Source organism: Glycine max, chromosome 10, assembly GCF_000004515.6.
Source record: "Glycine max cultivar Williams 82 chromosome 10, Glycine_max_v4.0, whole genome shotgun sequence".
Classification (NCBI taxonomy): Eukaryota; Viridiplantae; Streptophyta; class Magnoliopsida; order Fabales; family Fabaceae; genus Glycine; species Glycine max.
Window position 1 is genome coordinate 40,521,856 of NC_038246.2, and position 19,374 is coordinate 40,541,229.

Consider the following 19,374-nt stretch of genomic DNA (forward strand, 5'->3'; position numbering starts at 1 on the left):
TTAAAATTTAATAATATATTAATACAAACTAATATAAAGTTATAAAAAATATCAATTTTAAATTAATATAAAAATCCATTTACATGTTTTATAAAATAAAAAATTCATAATAAATAGCTAAGTAATAATATTATATATATAAATATCATATATGAACCTTCATTAATTTAAAAATATATTAAATAAAAATTTAAGAAAAAATAATATTTAAAAACCAATTCAAGTAAATTTTTTGTCTTCCATTATCATCCAAGTTTGAATGCTTTTGACAAATTCTAGATTGGTTCGAGCATTTTTTTTGTTGATTTTTTATTTCATTAGTTTTCTGAATTGTCCTTATCAATGATTTAACTAGTTCCTGATCTAACTGATCAATCCAGCCCAATTTTGAATACCATGCTTATATTACATGTGAGTGTGATCTCAAACCCTATTCGTGTCATGGAAACTTCCGCTGTGTCATCATCATCCATGTGGGTTTTAACTTCACCAGCTAGATCGGAATACATAAAAAATAAAATCAAAACCAACTTTGTTATTGCAATTCGTCTTCCAATGTGACCAATTGCAATTAGTTATTTATTATTCTTGCCTTTAAGAAGCTCTCAGTAGTCAGTTGAAGTTTATATGCTTAATTACTGCACCACTAAATACACAAGCAAGTGTACAGTACTAGAACCATTGAGTATAGAACAGGTTTAAGGAAATAATTAGACAAAAAACTTTCCTATAACAATATGAAACTAATTACACCATAGCCTTGTTGCCCTGGAATAATTCAACTAATGCTGCCCTTAAGATTTCCCTTGAAATAAAAATGACACTTAAAAGAATTTACAAACCCAATTAGGCTAATAGAAAGGACAAATGTAATTTAACATGATCACCAGCCACCAGAATAAAAAGGCAACGTACAGATTCAATATTTCCTTGTTCCTTTTGTTCTTTGGCAAGTGGCGATTCCGTTTACATCCCTGATGATGTTGTTCGGTTTATCCGCTGAACACCTAACTTTGGAGCAGCAGGTTTAGCACCCCGTCCTCTGCCAATGATGTTGTTCGGTTTATCTGCTTGGCCTTAGTAGTGGGTGCAGGAGCAGCAATGGAAGCCCAAGGATCATCATCAGTTACAGTTGATTCCAAATTTAAAGGTGTGAATGTATAAATACATGATTTTGATGATGTCAAAGAATAATCAAATAAGGTTGTTTTCAAGATCATTCCAACAAACATTCAAAGGTTAAACATCGTTTCAAGATTAAGACAAGATTGCTTCAACAAATAAGCATTGCTTCAAGATCAATTTTTGCCTTGAAACATATTGTTTCCAACATGTCAAGACTCTGGTAATCGATTACCAGAGGAAAATTTTGAGAAAATAACTTTTAGAAAGGTTTTGAAATTTGAATTTAAAAGTTGTAATTGATTATCATAGATATGTAATCAATTACCAGCAACGAAACTCTTGAAATTCAATTTTTCAAAATATAACTGCGTGATCAATTACCAGATGTTTGTAATCGATTACGAATAAAAGATTTCAGAAATTTTTTTTTTTGAAAAGACACATCTCTTCAAACCATTTTGAAAAGACATGAAGGGTTTATATATATGTGTGAGAAAGCAAGAAAAAGATATTCTAAGAGAACTTCATTTTCAAATGCTCTATCAACAACTTTTGGACAAACACTTGCAAATCTATTGAAAGTTCATCTAGAAACTTCAAATTGTATTATCCACTCTAAAGGAGAGAAATCTCTATATTTTTCCCAGAAAGTCTATTGTAATCAAGAGACTGATTGTCTCTTGAATTGTGAGTTTCCTGAACACAAGAGAAATGGATTCCTTGGGTGTTCAAAAGTTGTAAAAAGATTTTATACAAAGTTAGTGAAAATTTCAAGTGAGTTGCTTGAGGACTAAACGTAGGCACAGAAAGTGACCGAACCAGTCTAAATCAAGTTTGCATTTCTCTCTTCCCTTGTCTCATTTATTTTATTGCAATCAATTTTATCTTACCCATTTAAAAGAACATTATTAAATTGATTGTTTCGTCTTTTTTTTTCTGCATTCTAAATCTATTCTTTCTTAAGTTATTGAGACCACTTGTTCAATAAAACGTTTTGATATTTTTGGAGCTGCTATGGAACCCCACAAATCACCATCTTCATCCTTGCTCAACTTTGGTGTACTTTTGGATAGCAAACTTGAGGCTAAAATTAAAAAATAAAAGAAAACCCTTCCAATTGGTACACGAGAACATAACATTCACAAGTAAATGAATTTAAATTAAGTAATGGGATTGGCAATATTCCTTTTGCATCTAGGGATTGTAAGCTTTCACGTTTCAAGCACAGATCAAAAGCTAAATAAAATGGCCAGCATCTCGAAAACATAATTGTAATTTTTTCGGTAATAATTACCAAATTCATGCCTTAGCGAAAGGTGAGTATACTATTTTATTAAACACCAAATTCAATCATTAGTTGCAAACTGAACTAGTAATCCATACACTTGCATCAATAACTTTGTGATGATTTTGTCATTAATCATAGGCATGGACATATAAGTATTTTATAATGCCAGTACATGGATAAATAACTTCCAATCTGACATCGGAAAATTTTAAATAGTAACAAGCAGACAAGGAAATGAGGAAATCCCTTCCAAAATACTATTAGTTGAATAACCAATACCTTGTTTTTAGCTGCGAATCAGGTTGAGGAACTGGCCTCCTTTGAGCTGCTTGAATTTTTGCAAGAGCTGGAGCTGGTTTTATTTCTTCAAGTGGTTCCAGATCATCCCACCCATCCTTGTCATTTTCACGCTCCTCGTCGAGTCCATTCTCTAGTTCCCCCCAGACATCTGTTGACGTTGGGGATGTAGGGACAGGGTGTTCAGCAAAATCTGGTGTTGAGCTTACACCAACAGGTGCTGTTGAAGGAGTATCTACAGCTAGAATACAAAAAAAAGAAGTGAAATAAACACTAGTTAACTAGTAAAGATTAATTGGGTGGTTGAACTCATGCTACACTTTTTAGGTATTGAGTTACGAAAATAATTAATCAAGTGCTTGAAGCTTAGTCAGATTTTGCCAGTTCCATTGATTTGTATTGTGATCCAACAAGCCATGCATATTGCTGAATGTGAGGAATATATATTAGATTTCACTACTTGAATTTCTTTTTATTTTTTAAAACAATAAAAATGCCTCACAAAGGTCCCCCATTCCCACCCTTGGGGGGGGGGGGGGGGGGACTCCTTTCAAGAGAGCATCCATAATGTCAGTCAATTTTGCCATAAACTTTATAAATAGATGCTCAAATGCTGAAGACCAGTAAAGTGAAGCAACAAAAGGCTGTAGCTTGAGAATAATTTTTGAAATCACACTTTGGTCGGCCAAAGAGTAAGGACATTCAGGACCTTTTAACCTCATACCAAGAAACCTATGCTAAAGCTAACAAGAAAACAAGGTATTGCAGCCAAACACTAAATTACCAGCATTTGCCCAGAAGAAGCTTCATTACTCCCATCAAACTCTGATAGAACATCAAAAGCATGGAGTTTCCAGTCCAATGTTTGTGTGACAACAACACTAGCCAAGCAAACATTACCATGAACCTGCAGCACGCAAAGTTGGTCAGAAAAAAAAACACAAAAAAAGCAACCAGTGAGCATAAAAACCATATTTATATTTAGCTCATGAACACTCACAAGTTTACAATCGTTATTTAAGAAGCTGACAGCTTTTGCTATTTGATGCAGGCCCCAAGCATAATATTCATCCCTACAACTCCAACAAGGAGTAAAATATAACAAAAGAATACTACTTACTCCATTCATGTACAATGAAAGCTGTCAAATGATGCCTCACCAACCCAAATACATCATGATATGAAGTGGGAACTCCATTGATACCTTTGTGTACCTTCAAGACTCAACTCCTTAATCTTGTCCAACGGCGGCATCACCGGCTCGGTCACCATATAAATTGTAACCTTGGGAGAACCAGCGTCGACGGTTTCGATCTCGGTGCTGTGAAGAAACGACAAAATATTCGGATGCCTAACCTGAAAAATTGCACCATCAAAAGGAGAAAATCATCCAAAAAAAATTGAAACCCCCGCAGCAACACAAGACAAGCTAAGCTTACAGTGCGAAGACTTTTAACGCCATTACGCCCCGCAGCTAAATGCCCATCCTGAGCTTTGCTCCCAGACAGAGAAAATATTGGCACAGGAGAACCGTCATCCTGAAACAAAAACCAAATCAACGTCAAATTATTTAGGTTTAGTTCCAGATTGAAGGTAACATTGACATAAATATTAATTTTTATGTACATATAGTTGGAATTACGAGTATACGAATTAGAAGAAGAAGTGAGAGTGAGCTAGTTACCTTGGATGTGCCGCGAAAATGAAGCCAAGAGCCCCAAGCAGAAGCGTAAGGTTCACCGGTATTGTATGGTAGATCTTTGAGGCCGGTTCCAGATCCACTCACCACCTCTTTCAAGAATTTGAACATTGCTTGCTTCGATCCACGATCACAATTCTGATCTGATAGTGATCACTGATCAATCACGCTAACGCTACTACCTATAACTATAGTACGATACGGTTCGGGATCTGAAACACTCTTTCTCAACGTAATGCATACAATAGGAAGAGAAATTGGATTCTTCGCCAACCAGTCCCAAGCCAAGCTACTAGTATGGAGGAGGGAAATGCAAATGCTCTTTCTCAGACAACCTTTGCTTAAACGTGCTTTTTAATTTCTTATATCTTCCCATAAACAAATGTTAACTTTCATCGTTTTTATTTATTTTTAATTGGATATATTATTAATTCGGGTTTGATTTTCTCTGTCCAAAACATTTGTTGTTCTTTTACGAATTTATCAAAAATAGATTCTTGTAAAACAAGTAAACAACCACCGTTACCATGACATGATACCATCTAATCATTTGGTTAAGCACATAATTTTTTTTTAATTTAACCTTATGAAAATGATTTTCTCGAAATAAAAAGGATTTTGCTTCTACCATTTAGGAAGTGTGCTAATATAAAACTCCTAGTACTCCAAGATAGTTGTAAAGATTTGATTGGCATTGCACTCGATAAATCTATTTCGTGACTTTGTGAAGTATGGATATTTTTTTCTCTACAAGCCACAAATTGAGCGTTTCGCTAATTTAAATTCTTCTCCTCGTCCATTAGTACGTTTACTCGTTGATCGTGCAGACAATGTCAAATCCCCTTAATCGATTTTTTTAAGGATCCTTAATCGAATTAATAATATGAATTACTCTTGCGCTCATGAAAGAAGTTTAATTTTAATCACATTGTAAATCCCTGACATAACGACCACAGAATTCCGAATACTCCCAAATAAAAGAGCAAAGTTGGTGCAGCGTGGAGTGATATGCAATTTATACTTTATAGACGCGTTTTTTGAAATGGAAGAGTTTCACGCAAACGCAAGTTTAATTTGATGAACAAGATCAAATTTTAACCATAGAAAGGCATCAGACAATAGACATGTTCCTTAACATGAGATGATATGATGCAACTGAAATGGGAGCAACCAAAAACTTGAGGATGAGTGGTCCACTAAAAGAGGAATCAAGACCTCGCAGAATCATCTGTAAATTGAAAAGGCTAGTATTTCTCGGGTCAATTTTTCAGCACAGGCATTCATTTTAACTATTCCGCTGAATGTTAAAGAATTCCTGTATGAAACAAAGATTAATGAGATGGTGTTTTTCAAACATTAACCAAAGAAGATCATGTCAATCACAACTTGATTAACGTCTCTCCTTTCATCTGCAGAGAGACAAACCGAGGAGGGGGGTGACGGGAGGGAGCTAAAGATTTGCTTTGAAGATTAAATTCATCCTCTAACAGTATATTATTGAATCCAGAATCACTAGTAAAGAGAACTAATGAAGAATCCTTACCAAAGAGGGTAGAGTTATATCCTTGGATCAGAAGAAGCTTGTGTGCATCAGTACTTAAGAGAATGCTAAAAATAATAATTAAGTGCAACGTGATACATATGGGCATACTCATATCTGGGGAAAAAAATCCACGCATAAGGTTGTATAAACATTCTTCACCGAGGGCTGCTTGTTTTCTGCTTGGCCTTCTCAATGAGGGGCTTCAGCTGCTTCTTCTCAGCAAGAATCTTTAGAAAGTTAAACAAAAAGGGTATGTAGTTGTGTTTCCTGCGAATATTTTCTGTTTTCCATTTTTTGAATTTTTCTTCCTCCATCAAGATCTTCTCAGTCGCAGCTTCAATCCCAGCATTCACTTCAGAGAGAGAATTGTTCAGTGCCTCAAAACTGCTATTGTCGACCAGTCTGTCTGACTTTGATGCTGCTAGCTGCTGCAAAATGCGCTCCCTCCTCTTCTGAAGTTCCTTCAGCTCAGCTGTATACAACTCTTTCCTGTTCTTGATGACTGCCAGGAGATTGAATCTTATCTCACTTTGGGAATACCTTTCAATGCGTTCCTGGATCACAGGCTGCACTATCTTCAACCATTCAATATCACCTTGCCCACCAGAGCACTGACCAAGGCTGATGGGACCCTCCTTTAATCCATCAAGCTCATACAGTACCCCATCAACAGGTAGATAGCTTATGAAGTGGTAAACATCATCATCTCTGGTAGCAACCTTTTGCTCTTCAGGAACAAAAGGTTCTGGCCTAGCAAAGCTATTATGGGCTGTACGTATGGCCTCACTGTTATTGATGGCCAAACCTTTGAGTTCAGGAGGGAAATTCTTGGTAAATTCTTTCAATTTCGTCAGCTCTGGACCAATGTCAATGTCTGGTGAATTCATAAGAATGGACAAGATTGCTTGGGTTGCACAAGCATTATTAATTACCTACAAATGGACGGCTAGATCAGTAAAACCATACAACGACAAAACAAGTATGATATTGGCTTTTAATTATTAAAGTAAAAATAACCTGACTAGCAAAAAACAAGTTAGGGTTGGGATCTTTGATAACCACTCGGTCATCCTTTTCTCCTGGACGCCATTTGAAAAGAAAAATCAACCCATAAACAGGCCTGAAATTGAGGACAAAATCCCACAGAAAGAGAGCAGGGAAATGTTCACAAATCAATTATCATAACATATGGGCTATCATTACAAGTTCAAGACTAGCTGATATAGTACACTGACCTAAGGCTGTTGAGAGAGTCAAGATCCAATGAATAAAGTTCCTCAACCTGCCAAGGCATATCTAGGCATGAGGAATTTGGGATAGCAAGCATAAAAATATTCAAACTGGAACCAGAAAAAACAAAAGTAAGTGTTTTTTCTGAGCCCGGGAATTTACCACATTTATTTTGGATAACAACATTGAACAATTTCCATGGTCAATAAATTGAAAAATTCTCAGTTGAACAATTCAAATTGATAATTTTCTGGTAGTTTTCCATTTTGGTAGTGACAAACCCAGATTAGTTCCAAACAGTCATGCACTGAATTGGCAAGAAAAGGTAAACAACAATTTGCTTAACACATGCCCAGGAACAAGAATCCCTTTGCACAAGGTCCAAGCTTTTCCTGAGGGCATTTAGAGGGTGATAATGTAATTAGTGTGCGGCTGTTATCTGTATATGTATATTCTGGTGGCTGCACCAGATTGTGAGTTGAGCTGAATCAGCACCTTGTCAGTTTTTGCGTCAGTGCCCTGTCAGAATTAGTTAGCTCACTAACATTCAGTTTGATAGCTGGAGTCTACTACAGGTCAAGTTAGGTTTTAGTTTTTTAGTTTGTAGCAGAAGCTATCTTGGTTTTGAGTGTGTCTGTGTGTATGAGCCTTGAAAAAATTTCTCTTTGTAATATAAATTCATTTTTACAGTTCAATAAAATTTTCATCAGATCATTTCCTCTTGACTTCTCTCAACTCTTTATGGTATCAAGAGCTTCAAAGGCTAACCATGGCTAATGATCCAAATCCCATCCATTAGATAACTTTCTCTGTACTTCTCTCAACTCTATAGGAAAAGTCTCTTTTCCATTCAGCAGCGTTATTTTCCATTCTCAATCTATGGTTCATGCTTTCTTGCCTGAAAATGAAAACCCCAGCCAATAGCATTGCTATGTGAAAACTAACTTCAGATTAAGGTATTTCACTTCCTCACAAACCCTTTAATTTTAAAAAGGTGGTACAGCTTCCTTTCCTCCATCATTTTTTGGTGCTATTAAGATAACCTACACCCTTTGACTCATTATATTAGTTCATGTACCATGGGACAATATTTTAAGATTCTGTGTGAGCACAGAGAGTGCCCTCAGACTTTGGCGGGGCTTATGATGATTCCTTACTTCATTATATTGGGTTTTGAGAAGACAAGAAGGCTGGCATTATCAAGTCAGGGGGTGTGCAGTCTATATAGTTCTTTTGTGAGATTGGTTGGATCAGATGCTTGCATCCTTTAGAAAGTCTCATACTACTAGAATTATGACAGCATAGGTTGTGCTTATCTCTTCTTATTGGCATTGTGCTCGGCTCATAGGTTTGTGGTTGCTTCAAGGGAGTTACCATCTGCAAAGTGACGGGGCAGACTTGATGCTTTCTTTATTTTGTTCACCTTCTTCTATCTCAATTAAACGGGCTTGGAGGGTATTTTTTAGTTGCCCCCTAGTTGTATTCTTCCTCTCTTCTCTTCAACAGAGTTATTTACATTATTATGAATGTTAGGACACTAACAAACAGAAAAATTTGACAGTTAAATATCCCTGTAACGTTGATACTAAATGCTAACCAACCCTGTTCATGGGAATAAAATTCCTAGGTATAATATTCCTGAGAATGCAATATTATAGCTTGAAACAATCATCCCCAATATGTCTTTGAGAGTTAGGTTTTAGAGAGATAAGAAAGGGAGGGTGATATTTTATTTTTAAGTTTAGAGAGTTATGCAACGTTTATAAATAAAAATAAATAAATTATGTTTTTATTTTAAAAATTTACCAAAATAGAGAATATTTATTAAAAATAAAACAATTGTTGTCCCCTCCCTACCCCCAAGGGAAGCAAAAGCTCCTAAACAAGAAACAAAAACCAATATCCCACACCAAAACCAAGCTAAAGAATATGAAAAAAATACATATCCAACATAATAAAAATACCTGTACTCCTTTCACTTGCATTTGCTGAATAAGTTCTGTAAACACACCTGGGAGAAAAAGAAGCAAAATCAAAGTATAAAAGAGAGCACCAGTCAAACAGCATCTCTATCAAACAAGACTCTCAACCCTAGCCACAACTCTAACCATTATTAATCTCAAAAACAAAACTCATGAACTTTGCATACCGGGATCGGACTCAATGGTGCACCAAGACATGATTCTGAACAGTTAGAAGCAACCTGCGAACAAGAAAAGGAACAGGAACTCAGGTTCAGGTGCACGATTTTTTCAAAAACAAAGTTGATTTTTTGTCTTGCTTGTTCCCAATCTTCTCTCCGGCAACCAGAAATATTCCGCATACAAACATGAAACGACGCTGAGAATGAATCGTTTTCGCAATAAAACGACACGAAAGAAAGAAAAAGTTACCTTCGTTACTCTCTCCTCTGCCTTTGATAGCCCCGGTCCGGTTGGGTTAAGGTTTTGGTTTTGCACTGTAAATGTAATTCCAGTCCTTTCTTTTATTCCACGTTCCACTGCTAAGGATTTATACTTTTATAGTAAGATTTAAATTATTCATTTAATTTTTATAATTTTTAAATTTATTTTTTAGTTTTATAATTAATAAGTGAATGATTTAGTTTTTGAAATTTAGATTTTAATTTCTAAAATATTTTTGTCATAATTAAAAAAATTTAACAATAAAGATTTGTTGGAAATTAAAATATAAACTTTAAAATTAAAAAATTTATTTATTAAACTTTAAGATTAAAAAATTCACTTATTAGGATTTATTAGGATTTTATACGGACTAAGTGTCTAATTAAACCTTGTAGTTATATATACAAAACCACATTATTATTCAATAATTCCTTTTTTTAATTTAAGAGAACAACTATAAATAATTTTTTATAATATATAAATTAATTTCAATTAAAATTTGTAATAAATAAATATTTCTAGAAATAAGAAATAAATATTAGATTTATGTTGAATAATTTAAATTGTGATAAAAGAAAGTATATCTAGTGGAATGAAATGTTAAGAAAATTAAATATAAGGGTAATTTTTAAAAAAAAAACAAACAAAGGATGATTGAAAGAATTATTTTTCTAATTTAGAAAATAATACATAAAATTAAATTTTAAAGAATAAACAAGAAAAATATTGATATAGAGATAGATATTCCTACTTTGTGTATTTGTGTGCAAGAAAATTTAATTTTAAGTTATATATACTCTACTTTGTCTAGTATTTATAATTTATCTTTATATCATGAATTAGTATTTTAATATGTCCATAGTATAATAAAAAAAATTATAGGAGTGGATAAAGAGAACAAATCTCACTATAAATTCTCATTCTTAAAAGAAGTGTTTTTAATTTTGTATTCGTTATAAATTTTAATTAACCTAAATTTTAAATTTTGATATTCTATGTATATATAAATTAGAATAATCATGTTAAATGGAAATGTTTTTAGCAGCTATTATTTAATATTTGTTTTTTCCATATAATCTGAAGATGGAAGAGTGAGAGAAGATAATGACAAAGAGAAAATAGAGATTACGTCCACCTTATCTCCTTCTCTGGGCCAAACCAGTAAGGAGAATGATGAACGATCATTGACATACAGTTCGAAAACTAAGCCCATCACTATCTCATTCTCAGAGAATGGACCATACTGGTTTCATAAGTATGAGGACGTGCGGAAGGGCAAAATCGACATTTCACTGTTTTTCTGGGTGTACCAGGAAAACAGCTGGGTGCGCCTAGCAGTTCCCAAGTATCTATGAATTCTAGGCCCACATGACTTCAGTATGTAACCTTTGTATATTTTTGTTTATTAATTTTAGACTGTATGTGGTGTTTTATTATTTATTTTTGAAAATATTTGTATATGCATGAATTGTAATTGTAATATATTCTCAATTACAATTTTTTGTGATATTTTTAAATTGGTGATGAGATATATTTAGACTTTTTTTCGTTTTTTTATAAATGACTATCATAACTTTATTTTAGTAATGATAATTGTTTTGAGTTTCATTGAATAGAGAGAAGACTGAATAATAATAAAAAAAAAAGAAGGAAAAACGATAAGAAAGAAATAATTCATAGCTTTATCTCATTGATGCATCTAATTATTGTGCATACACGCTTACGCCATCCACAAATAAAATTAGTAAGTATATTGGCTGTTGCCTGTTGAAGTAGACTTGTGAACCACAATTATGATTTCTGTTGAGTGTTGCCCATAGGAGAGTTGGGCATCCATATATTGGCTCGTATTTTTAAATTTATGATTAATTAAATAATAATACTGAACCTTAAGAAGAAGATAAATAATAAAAAAAGATGCAACTTAATTGATTAGGTACCTAAAAAAATTATTATAAACCCCACAGTACATGTCTTTCATTCTTAAAAAAATAAAAAATAATAGGATTTTTTTATAAAAGGAATAGGATATAGTTTTATTATATAAAACATTTTATTTTATTATTATTATGTATAAGCATATATATCGTAAAGAAAAAGAAAGAATAACCATGTATACTTTTAAAGTTGTTATATAAAATAAGTTAAGTTGAAGAAATAAAATAAAATATCTTATTACATTGATGAATAAATTATAAAAAAGAATGTATGAATTTTGACATGTCAACAACTACCAATAAGTGGCCGTTTGACTAGTAATGAGCTCTGATCTTTTAAGCAAGTTATTAAAAGTTTTTTTCATGCAAAAGTTATTAAGACTTTGAATCTTTAATATTGTATATGGAGAATGACTGGGAGAGAATAATTTATCTTTGATTAATTTTATCTCTTGGTTTAGTTTGATTTATTAAAAATATGATATATAACAAAATAAGAAAAGTAGTATAGGATAAATATATAAGCAATACAAAGATATAAGTTATTGGACAATTTTGTATCATATATATATATATATGTTTGGACAAATAATGGACAATACAAATAAAATAATATAAATTTATTAAAATATTTAATATTAATTATGTTAATACAATTTATATCAAATTTAATATATATATAGAAATAAAAAAAGAGAGATTATAATAAAAAAATCTGGTATTTTTTTAAATGATTATATTAGTTAGTTATTATTTTGTCAGTTATTGAAGATATAAAAAAATAAAATAAAAGGAATCCTTAAATACTGTACTTTTTTACAGTTATATGTACCCCAAAAAAAATACCATCTTAATTAATTGTATAAAAAAAGACATTTTAGTTAATGTAAAGTTTATCTCTTTCATTCAATTTTTTAAATCTGAGTCTGATACATAGAAAGAAAAAAATTCTTTAAAACCAAAAATATATTATAGATATTATTGATTTTTTTAAAACAAATATATTCCCGATTTATGTATAACTATAAATGGGGATGGGATATTTATTGTCCTACACCAAAAACATTATTAAATTTTATTTATTTTTACTAATATAAATATATGATCTAAATATTTAATTGGCTTAAATAAGATTTTATTCTTTTAAAATTAAGTAATTATTTTTTTAGTTCTTAAAAAAAAAAATTATTAGTCCCTCAAATTTTTTAAAAGTTATTTTTAGTTTCTGTCATCTTTGTGTTAAGTAAAATTTATGGTTGTTTTACATCATCATAAATATATTTTTTTTTAATTCAATATCTTTAAAATGATTTATGTCAGTTTAAAACTATAAGAATATGCAAACAATTGAAATAATTTCAAACTCATGTTTTTTTTTTGTTTTTTTTCTCTAAAATTATCAAAATATGTAAAAACAAAAGTCAACAATATGAGAAAAATATTTTCGCGATTTCAAAATCGCCAAAAATCATTTTAAAAAAATTATGGTTAAAAACTACCGCAACGTGTGAAACTATGAAAACAAAAAGTAACTAAAAGTAACTTTTCTGAAATTTGAGGAACTAATAAAAATATTTTTTTAAGGACTAAAAAAATAATTATTCAAATTTAAAGGACTAAAAGTATATTTAAATTTATTTAATTTAATTTTCATCCAATTATTTAATTTTTCATTAATATTTTTGTACACACACCCAATGAAAAAATGGTAACGACACTCTTTTTGATATTCTAGAAACAAAACCTACCAAAAATTAATAATTTTTAATAAATTCTAATCAATCATAAAAAAAATTCCTTAAAATAAAGTGTGCAAGTAGCATCTCTCCGCAGCCAATTATTCAAATAAACCTGTCTAAATTCTGTGACTATCTAAGTAAAAATGTTGGATGAGGCATATTTGATAGTAGATAAAACTCTAAAAGCAAGTTAGGAAAAGCCAACTTGTTTTCGCTGATGAGGCTATATTTGATAACTGATAGTGATAACTCCCGGGGAAAAAGAGAGTCAATAACCAAATGGAGAGAAAAACAAATATGGCCATTATGCTCTTCTTTGTTACCTTTTCAATGGCTTGAAATATAAGCACATGATATTGCGCCACAACCTACCAATAGGATAAGTTTCATATAGCACGGGAATAATATAATCAGTTGAATAAACTTATAACACGCAACATACGTAATAATCATCAATCATAAAATGCCATTGAATTAAATTAAAGATATCATATCCTATAAAAAAAAATTAAAAATAATATCGTATTAGAGATTCAATGGGAGTGAACTGAACAAGCAGGACAAGACAAAAGGTGTGTATATTATTTGTAACAACCTTAATTTTTCTTAATAAACAAGTAAGAAAGAAAAGATAACAAGAACGTTAGATGAATATGTTGGAGCAATAATATTTGATATGTTAATTTGTTTGTTTGTGTCACCGCGTTGTTCGGTTCCCGCTCCTTACGTGAACTAACTATATCTAAAATCAAAAATTAAAGGAAAGAAACTTATCCTTTTTTTTTCCAATTTTTTTCTCCAAACCTTACGTATTTGAATTACAATTACGTCCACGATGACCGTCACCATCTTCTCCATTAGTTCTCCTTTTCAAATATTGCATATTGCTTGTGGCTAATCAAACACTTTTCCATGACCTTTGCTGCTTTTGATTTTGATCACAACAACACAACGCCAACGCCGTTCTCTGCTTTTGAAAATCAGATATTATGAAGTCACCTTCTCGAGTACCCTTTCTTTCTTTCCTCCCTTCTGCTTCAATTCATATTTTCCTTTTTTTTTTCTTTCTAAAACAAATAATATGGCCAACCAATAACCATGCTCTTTCTTATGTTCTTATTTGTTTTAAATTTTAATGATTTCATGATTTTGCATGGCCTATGCCTATAGGGGCTCTGCCTGTTTTCTGTTGTGTAAGGAATTATTAAAGATGAAAAACATAATCAGAATTTTAAGAAATTATGAAAAGAGGAATTAAAAGAGTCTTCAATTCTATAAAATTATTGTGCTTTTGCTTTTATCTAAACCTTGTCTTATGTTGGACCAGGCTTTTTCTGGTGCTGATACAAAGAGTAGAAAATCATGTCTTTATGCCATCTTCCCAGCAGCTTCTTTAATTTGTGCTGTTTTATTTTTCATGACCTCGTCCTTCACACACGAGGTATACATAAAATCCTTGTCTCATAATGAAGAATTTGACTTTGACTAAGTAGGATTCATGTTCTTCCAAATTTCATGCAGCCGAAACTACCAGGCTTGAAAATGGATACAGCAGTGGACGCAGATCAGAATGTAATAGTGGACACAGTAATTGATAAATGCAAGGTTCTTTCTCTCACTTGCATGCTTTTCTTAATCATTGCTCTGTTTCAAGTGCTGAACTTTGGTGCTTATATTTGTTTATATTGTTTAGTAGAACCAGTGCAGGCCTAATGGAAGTGAAGCATTACCTGCAGGCATAGTCTCCACCACTTCCAGTTTGGAATTGCGGCCTTTATGGAATCCTCCCGTGACTAAGAAGGGCCATCACAAAATAGAAGTGAGTTTCAACATGACTTTTTTTGTAGGTTATTGATGTAGCCTTCAATTGTCACTCTATTGACATAGAACACATATCATCACCACCTGAGTCAAATGGTTCTAATCATTTTTTCTTTGCTTCTGGTATGGTATGTACTAAAATTGGCTAAATTTGGACAGCTTAAGGTAAATGCATCAACCAATTTGTTTGCAATGGCAGTTGGCATAAAACAGAAAGATCTTGTGAGCAAGATGGTTAAAAAGGTACTCTAATGAGTTTTGTACAAATTATTCATTGCAAATTATACTCTATGTTGTTTGTGGGTCATGACCGTTTTTCTACCCTATATTACAGTTTATAGACAGTAATTTCGTCGTGATGCTCTTCCACTATGATGGTATTGTTGACGAATGGAAGGATCTCGAGTGGAGTAGTCTTGTCATTCATGTGTCGGCAATTGATCAAAGCAAATGGTAGGTGTCTAGGTGATTTTACATTCCGTTCACATCCATATTTTAAACCATTTCATATTTCATATATCATAAATACGTTTTCATTGATTAGGTGGTTTGCCAAACGTTTCTTACACCCTGACATAGTTACAGAATATGATTATATTTTCCTTTGGGATGAGGACCTAGGAGTTGAGCATTTCCATCCAGATAAGTAAGTAGAATTCCGTTATAACTTTTGTTAATTATATGCGCTTGCTTTTTCATTCAAATATGGAACTATTATAAGTTTTATGTCTGAAATGTATTTTTCCATGTTTCTTAAATTCTTTTCAGGTATGTTTCTATTATCAAACGTGAAGGGCTGGAGATATCACAACCAGCACTGGATCCTAAAAAATCAGAAGTGCATCATCAGATTACTGCACGTGGGAGGAGGTCATCAGTGCACAGGTTCACCCATATGTCCTCTTCATGTTCTCAACAATAAGTTATGTAGTTCTCATTATATCATTATAGCAGTCTTCACTATTTCAATAAGTACTTCTTTAGAATTAGGCCCTGCTATTATATGTCAAGAAGGAAATCCTCTGGAGGTTGATTGATTATATATCAATTAAGGTTTGCTTATGGTTTAAACTTTAATGTAGTTAACCAAACAGTATACTCTACACCTAATCTGAGAAAGACATTTTGAGTTCAAACCCCCTCAATATGTGGTAATGAACATTTATTGAAAAAACTAAAAGAGAACTTGTGTTTCCCTTCTAATGGTGTTGTAACTAGATAAGTGTGCTTTAAAGCATATTTGTGCATGTTTTTGGTCGTTGTGCTTGCAGAAGGACATATAAAGCTAGTAATGATGGTAAAGGGTGTGATAAAAGCAGCACTGCCCCACCTTGTACAGGGTAAGTGTTTTTGTGGTAAACAAATTTAACGTGGATTTCCCTTTATTCCACACAGTTCAAGAAATTAAAGGTGAACTAATTTGCTTCAGGTGGATAGAAATGATGGCTCCTGTTTTCTCAAGAGCTGCTTGGCGTTGTGTTTGGTATATGATTCAGGTGCACCACTCTGTACTATTAAGTATTAATGCAGCTGTGGAGCATTACCATAAGCATTGCTCTACAATGGTTTCATATTTATTCACCATCTGTGGTTAATTTTTACAGAATGACTTGATCCATGCATGGGGTCTAGACATACAGCTTGGCTACTGTGCTCAGGCAAGTTGAGTTATGTTTTGGTTAAATTTGATTTCCATTTTTCTATATGCAATACCATAGATTGTTGATACTGTTCTCAAATCAAAATCAACTTTTTATCTGGATAATCATGGTAACTAAAATCAATACTGACACCTAGATGAAATGCCATTTCTTATTGGAGAATAACACCAACAACATTCATGAAACTGTATTTAAATTTTGTCCTTTTATTTTTGCTTTCTAGTTCAATCTGACCTTTATTTCTGATGGATACAGGGTGATAGAACAAAAAACGTTGGTGTTGTGGATGCTGAATACATTGTCCACTACAATCGTCCCACCCTTGGAGGCATAGATAATACTATGGTCAGAAAAGTGCCATTTTTATTAAAGAGTTTAATTATGAAGAAAGACTTGTTTTAACTTTTTAAAGATTATAATTTCTTAGCACACTTCTTATTTAGCATGTGTGTCTCTTATTCTGTCTTCCTTAAAACTGAGACTTATCTGTGACTTGCAGGTTTCTTCTCAGGAAAAGGATCATAGAGTTGATGTAAGTTACCATGTTGTCATGATTTGTCAATTGAAGTATTCTCTGAATGTTCCTCACTTAAAAGCATGTTTCATTTTGCTGTCCAATTCAGAATCATAGTCTGGTACCAGTCAGATTATTTGCAAAACTTGTGCCTATGGATGGGCTAATACTTGGATTGTGTTTGTCAGTTTGTTTGATAAAAAAGAAAAAAAAAGTTAAAAATTGGGGGTCCCCTCTGATGTTTGGTGCAATAGCCAACGAAATAGTCACTGGTTACCTTTGAAGCTAATACTTTAATTTTTTTTGTTCTGTTGTTACTAACATTGTTTTCTGGGTGATGCAGGTGAGGAGACTTTCTTACCAAGAATTAGATGTCTTTAGAAAACGTTGGGAAAAGGCAGTTGAGGAGGATAAATGTTGGGTCGATCCATTTCAATAGCCAGTGCAGGAATTGGAGTGGTAAAATAAGTTCTATGTAAACTTTGTACAAAAAAAATAACATGTTATTTATGTAAAGAGAAGAAGTGCTACTGGCAGCTAAAGCAAGTGTTGACCATGGGTATGACAGAAAGCTTAAGAGGATCCCAAGGACAACATGACTCCTGGAATAAAGTTTTATCTTAAATAAGCAAGGTGCATTTTAGTGGAAAATTTTTCACCTTTATTGGATCAGCTTTGAGGGTAAATAAAAAGATGATGAGAGGGTAGTTAGAAACTCGTAAATCAGCTAGACTCTAAGCGTTGTTTTTCTTGACTAAACATCTTACTGTCAATTTTATTTTTTTTGGATTTTGATTTGAGAAAATTAATTGATGTCAAGTGCATTTGAAGACAGTTTATAATTATTGATTTAATTACCTTTTGAGTATTCATTTTATCTTTTTTTTTTTTGGATGATCACTTGATTCCACATTTTTCTTCCGTAACCCACATAATACTCTGCATTTTGTTTCCTTCCTAGCATGCATATGACAATCACAAATTTTGAGTCACAATATATTAAAGATAGCAAAGAGGAGAAGCATTTGATACAGTTTAATATCTAAAACGAACAAACTGGTAGTGGCCACTGGCAGTTTTCAATAGCGTTAAAAAATCACTGCAATAATATAGCAATATCAATTTTGTAAAGACGAATCTCTTAACAAGTGTTCTTACTTCTTAGGTTAACAATAAAGGAAATATAAAAAATTATTTATTAATTATTTTTTAAATAAATAGAAATATTTAATAGTACAATGTCCGTTACTAATTGGTGATATTAAAAAGATAAATACTAATCAATGTCCGTTTAAAAACTAAAAAAAAAAAGTTATTTGTAAGTGTAAAATTGTAATACTCCATTCTCAAGGAAAAAAATTCAATTTTTTTGTTCGCAGATATAGGTAAAATTTAACTATTTTTATCTTATTTAATGAAATTATGTTAAAAATATCCTTTAATAGCGGGTTTATGTTTAATATTAAGTTTCACACGAGGATAGTTTAAGAAAAAAAATTGATTTCTAATTAGAATGACACAGTTTAACGAAGTAAATTAATTTTCTTCATATGTATGAAGTTCCTTTTTTTGTTAAAAAAAAAAAACAGAGGGAGTATAGTCTGATTTTTTGATACTCACCTATATTTTTTAAAATGAAAACTTATTTTTTTTAAAATCTGTAACCAATGTCCTCAGGGACTGGTTAACATTATCCTAAATTAAATGGTATGTGCGGGGGAGAGTATGACCCGTACACATTGCCTTATAGATCAACAAAACAAACAAACTAGCTTGCCAAACTTTGAAGGTATGAGTGATGTCAGAAAGATTCTCAAACACTCTTCTCAAGATACACAATTTATATGCAACTCTCCAAACCAGAGCCTAAAGCCAAACGCCTCTGTCTCACAAATTTACCAATACAGATATGTAAGTGCAATATCCATGCTTTATTAATTTAACAATACAGAAACGTTGGTATCAGCATCATAATACAACACATAGAAAAGAGAGAACAATACACATACCAAGGCTCATGCATTGATACATGATCCATTATGAAACAAACAGCAAAACCTATTACAGATATACTAGCAGGTTTGTAGCTAAGGCTTAACTGTCCTCTATTCCAAC

The 19,374-nt window shown here is 32.2% G+C and overlaps 3 protein-coding genes across 6 annotated transcripts; 1 reads left to right on the forward strand and 2 right to left on the reverse strand.

Moving 5' to 3' along the window:
• Positions 1 to 651: 651 nt before the first annotated feature.
• Positions 652 to 4,859, reverse strand: LOC102667471 (N-terminal kinase-like protein). 2 transcript variants are annotated; one of them, XR_416485.4, is made up of 7 exons: positions 4,395 to 4,859; positions 4,150 to 4,248; positions 3,915 to 4,066; positions 3,711 to 3,783; positions 3,495 to 3,617; positions 2,693 to 2,951; positions 652 to 1,076 (listed from the first exon to the last, which is right to left on the reverse strand). XR_416485.4 is itself a non-coding variant. In XM_006589160.4 (6 exons), the coding sequence occupies exons 1-6, from the start codon at positions 4,518 to 4,520 to the stop codon at positions 2,946 to 2,948; spliced, it is 579 nt and encodes a 192-aa protein (XP_006589223.1). In that variant the 5' UTR covers positions 4,521 to 4,859; the 3' UTR covers positions 2,459 to 2,945. The 2 variants fall into 2 exon arrangements, 1 of the variants encoding a protein (XP_006589223.1); XM_006589160.4 differs by lacking the exon at positions 652 to 1,076 and having other exon boundaries at positions 2,459 to 2,951.
• A 1,012-nt stretch (positions 4,860 to 5,871) lies between these two features.
• LOC100802014 (ubiquitin carboxyl-terminal hydrolase 2) lies at positions 5,872 to 9,681 on the reverse strand. Of its 2 annotated transcripts, XM_003536110.4 has the most exons (6): positions 9,576 to 9,681; positions 9,332 to 9,385; positions 9,147 to 9,193; positions 7,188 to 7,234; positions 6,970 to 7,072; positions 5,872 to 6,884 (listed from the first exon to the last, which is right to left on the reverse strand). In XM_003536110.4, the coding sequence occupies exons 2-6, from the start codon at positions 9,360 to 9,362 to the stop codon at positions 6,108 to 6,110; spliced, it is 1,005 nt and encodes a 334-aa protein (XP_003536158.1). In that variant the 5' UTR covers positions 9,363 to 9,385; positions 9,576 to 9,681; the 3' UTR covers positions 5,872 to 6,107. The 2 variants fall into 2 exon arrangements, with proteins under 2 accessions (XP_003536158.1, XP_006589224.1); XM_006589161.4 differs by having other exon boundaries at positions 9,332 to 9,670.
• Positions 9,682 to 14,014: 4,333 nt separating this feature from the next.
• LOC100807140 (uncharacterized) lies at positions 14,015 to 18,093 on the forward strand. Of its 2 annotated transcripts, XM_006589162.4 has the most exons (14): positions 14,020 to 14,270; positions 14,591 to 14,704; positions 14,785 to 14,868; positions 14,960 to 15,082; positions 15,244 to 15,327; positions 15,419 to 15,537; positions 15,629 to 15,730; positions 15,853 to 15,969; positions 16,356 to 16,424; positions 16,514 to 16,580; positions 16,689 to 16,742; positions 17,001 to 17,090; positions 17,245 to 17,277; positions 17,603 to 18,093. In XM_006589162.4, the coding sequence occupies exons 1-14, from the start codon at positions 14,253 to 14,255 to the stop codon at positions 17,696 to 17,698; spliced, it is 1,170 nt and encodes a 389-aa protein (XP_006589225.1). In that variant the 5' UTR covers positions 14,020 to 14,252; the 3' UTR covers positions 17,699 to 18,093. The 2 variants fall into 2 exon arrangements, with proteins under 2 accessions (XP_006589226.1, XP_006589225.1); XM_006589163.4 differs by lacking the exon at positions 14,591 to 14,704 and having other exon boundaries at positions 14,015 to 14,270.
• Positions 18,094 to 19,374: the final 1,281 nt, after the last annotated feature.

Coding starts and splice junctions, on each gene's coding strand:
- LOC102667471 (XM_006589160.4), bottom strand. CDS start 4,520: ATGTTCAAATTCTTGAAAGAGGTGGTGAGTGGATCTGGAACCGGCCTC. Junction 4,249..4,394: donor ATTTTCGCGGCACATCCAAG/GTAACTAGCTCA, acceptor TTTTTGTTTCAG/GATGACGGTTCTCCTGTGCC. Junction 4,067..4,149: donor GCGTTAAAAGTCTTCGCACT/GTAAGCTTAGCT, acceptor GCAATTTTTCAG/GTTAGGCATCCGAATATTTT.
- LOC100802014 (XM_003536110.4), bottom strand. CDS start 9,362: ATGTCTTGGTGCACCATTGAGTCCGATCCCG. Junction 7,235..9,146: donor TGCAAGTGAAAGGAGTACAG/GTATTTTTATTA, acceptor ATGCCTTGGCAG/GTTGAGGAACTTTATTCATT. Junction 7,073..7,187: donor GACTCTCTCAACAGCCTTAG/GTCAGTGTACTA, acceptor CCTCAATTTCAG/GCCTGTTTATGGGTTGATTT.
- LOC100807140 (XM_006589162.4), top strand. Junction 16,425..16,513: donor ACTGCCCCACCTTGTACAGG/GTAAGTGTTTTT, acceptor AATTTGCTTCAG/GTGGATAGAAATGATGGCTC. Junction 16,743..17,000: donor AGCTTGGCTACTGTGCTCAG/GCAAGTTGAGTT, acceptor TGATGGATACAG/GGTGATAGAACAAAAAACGT.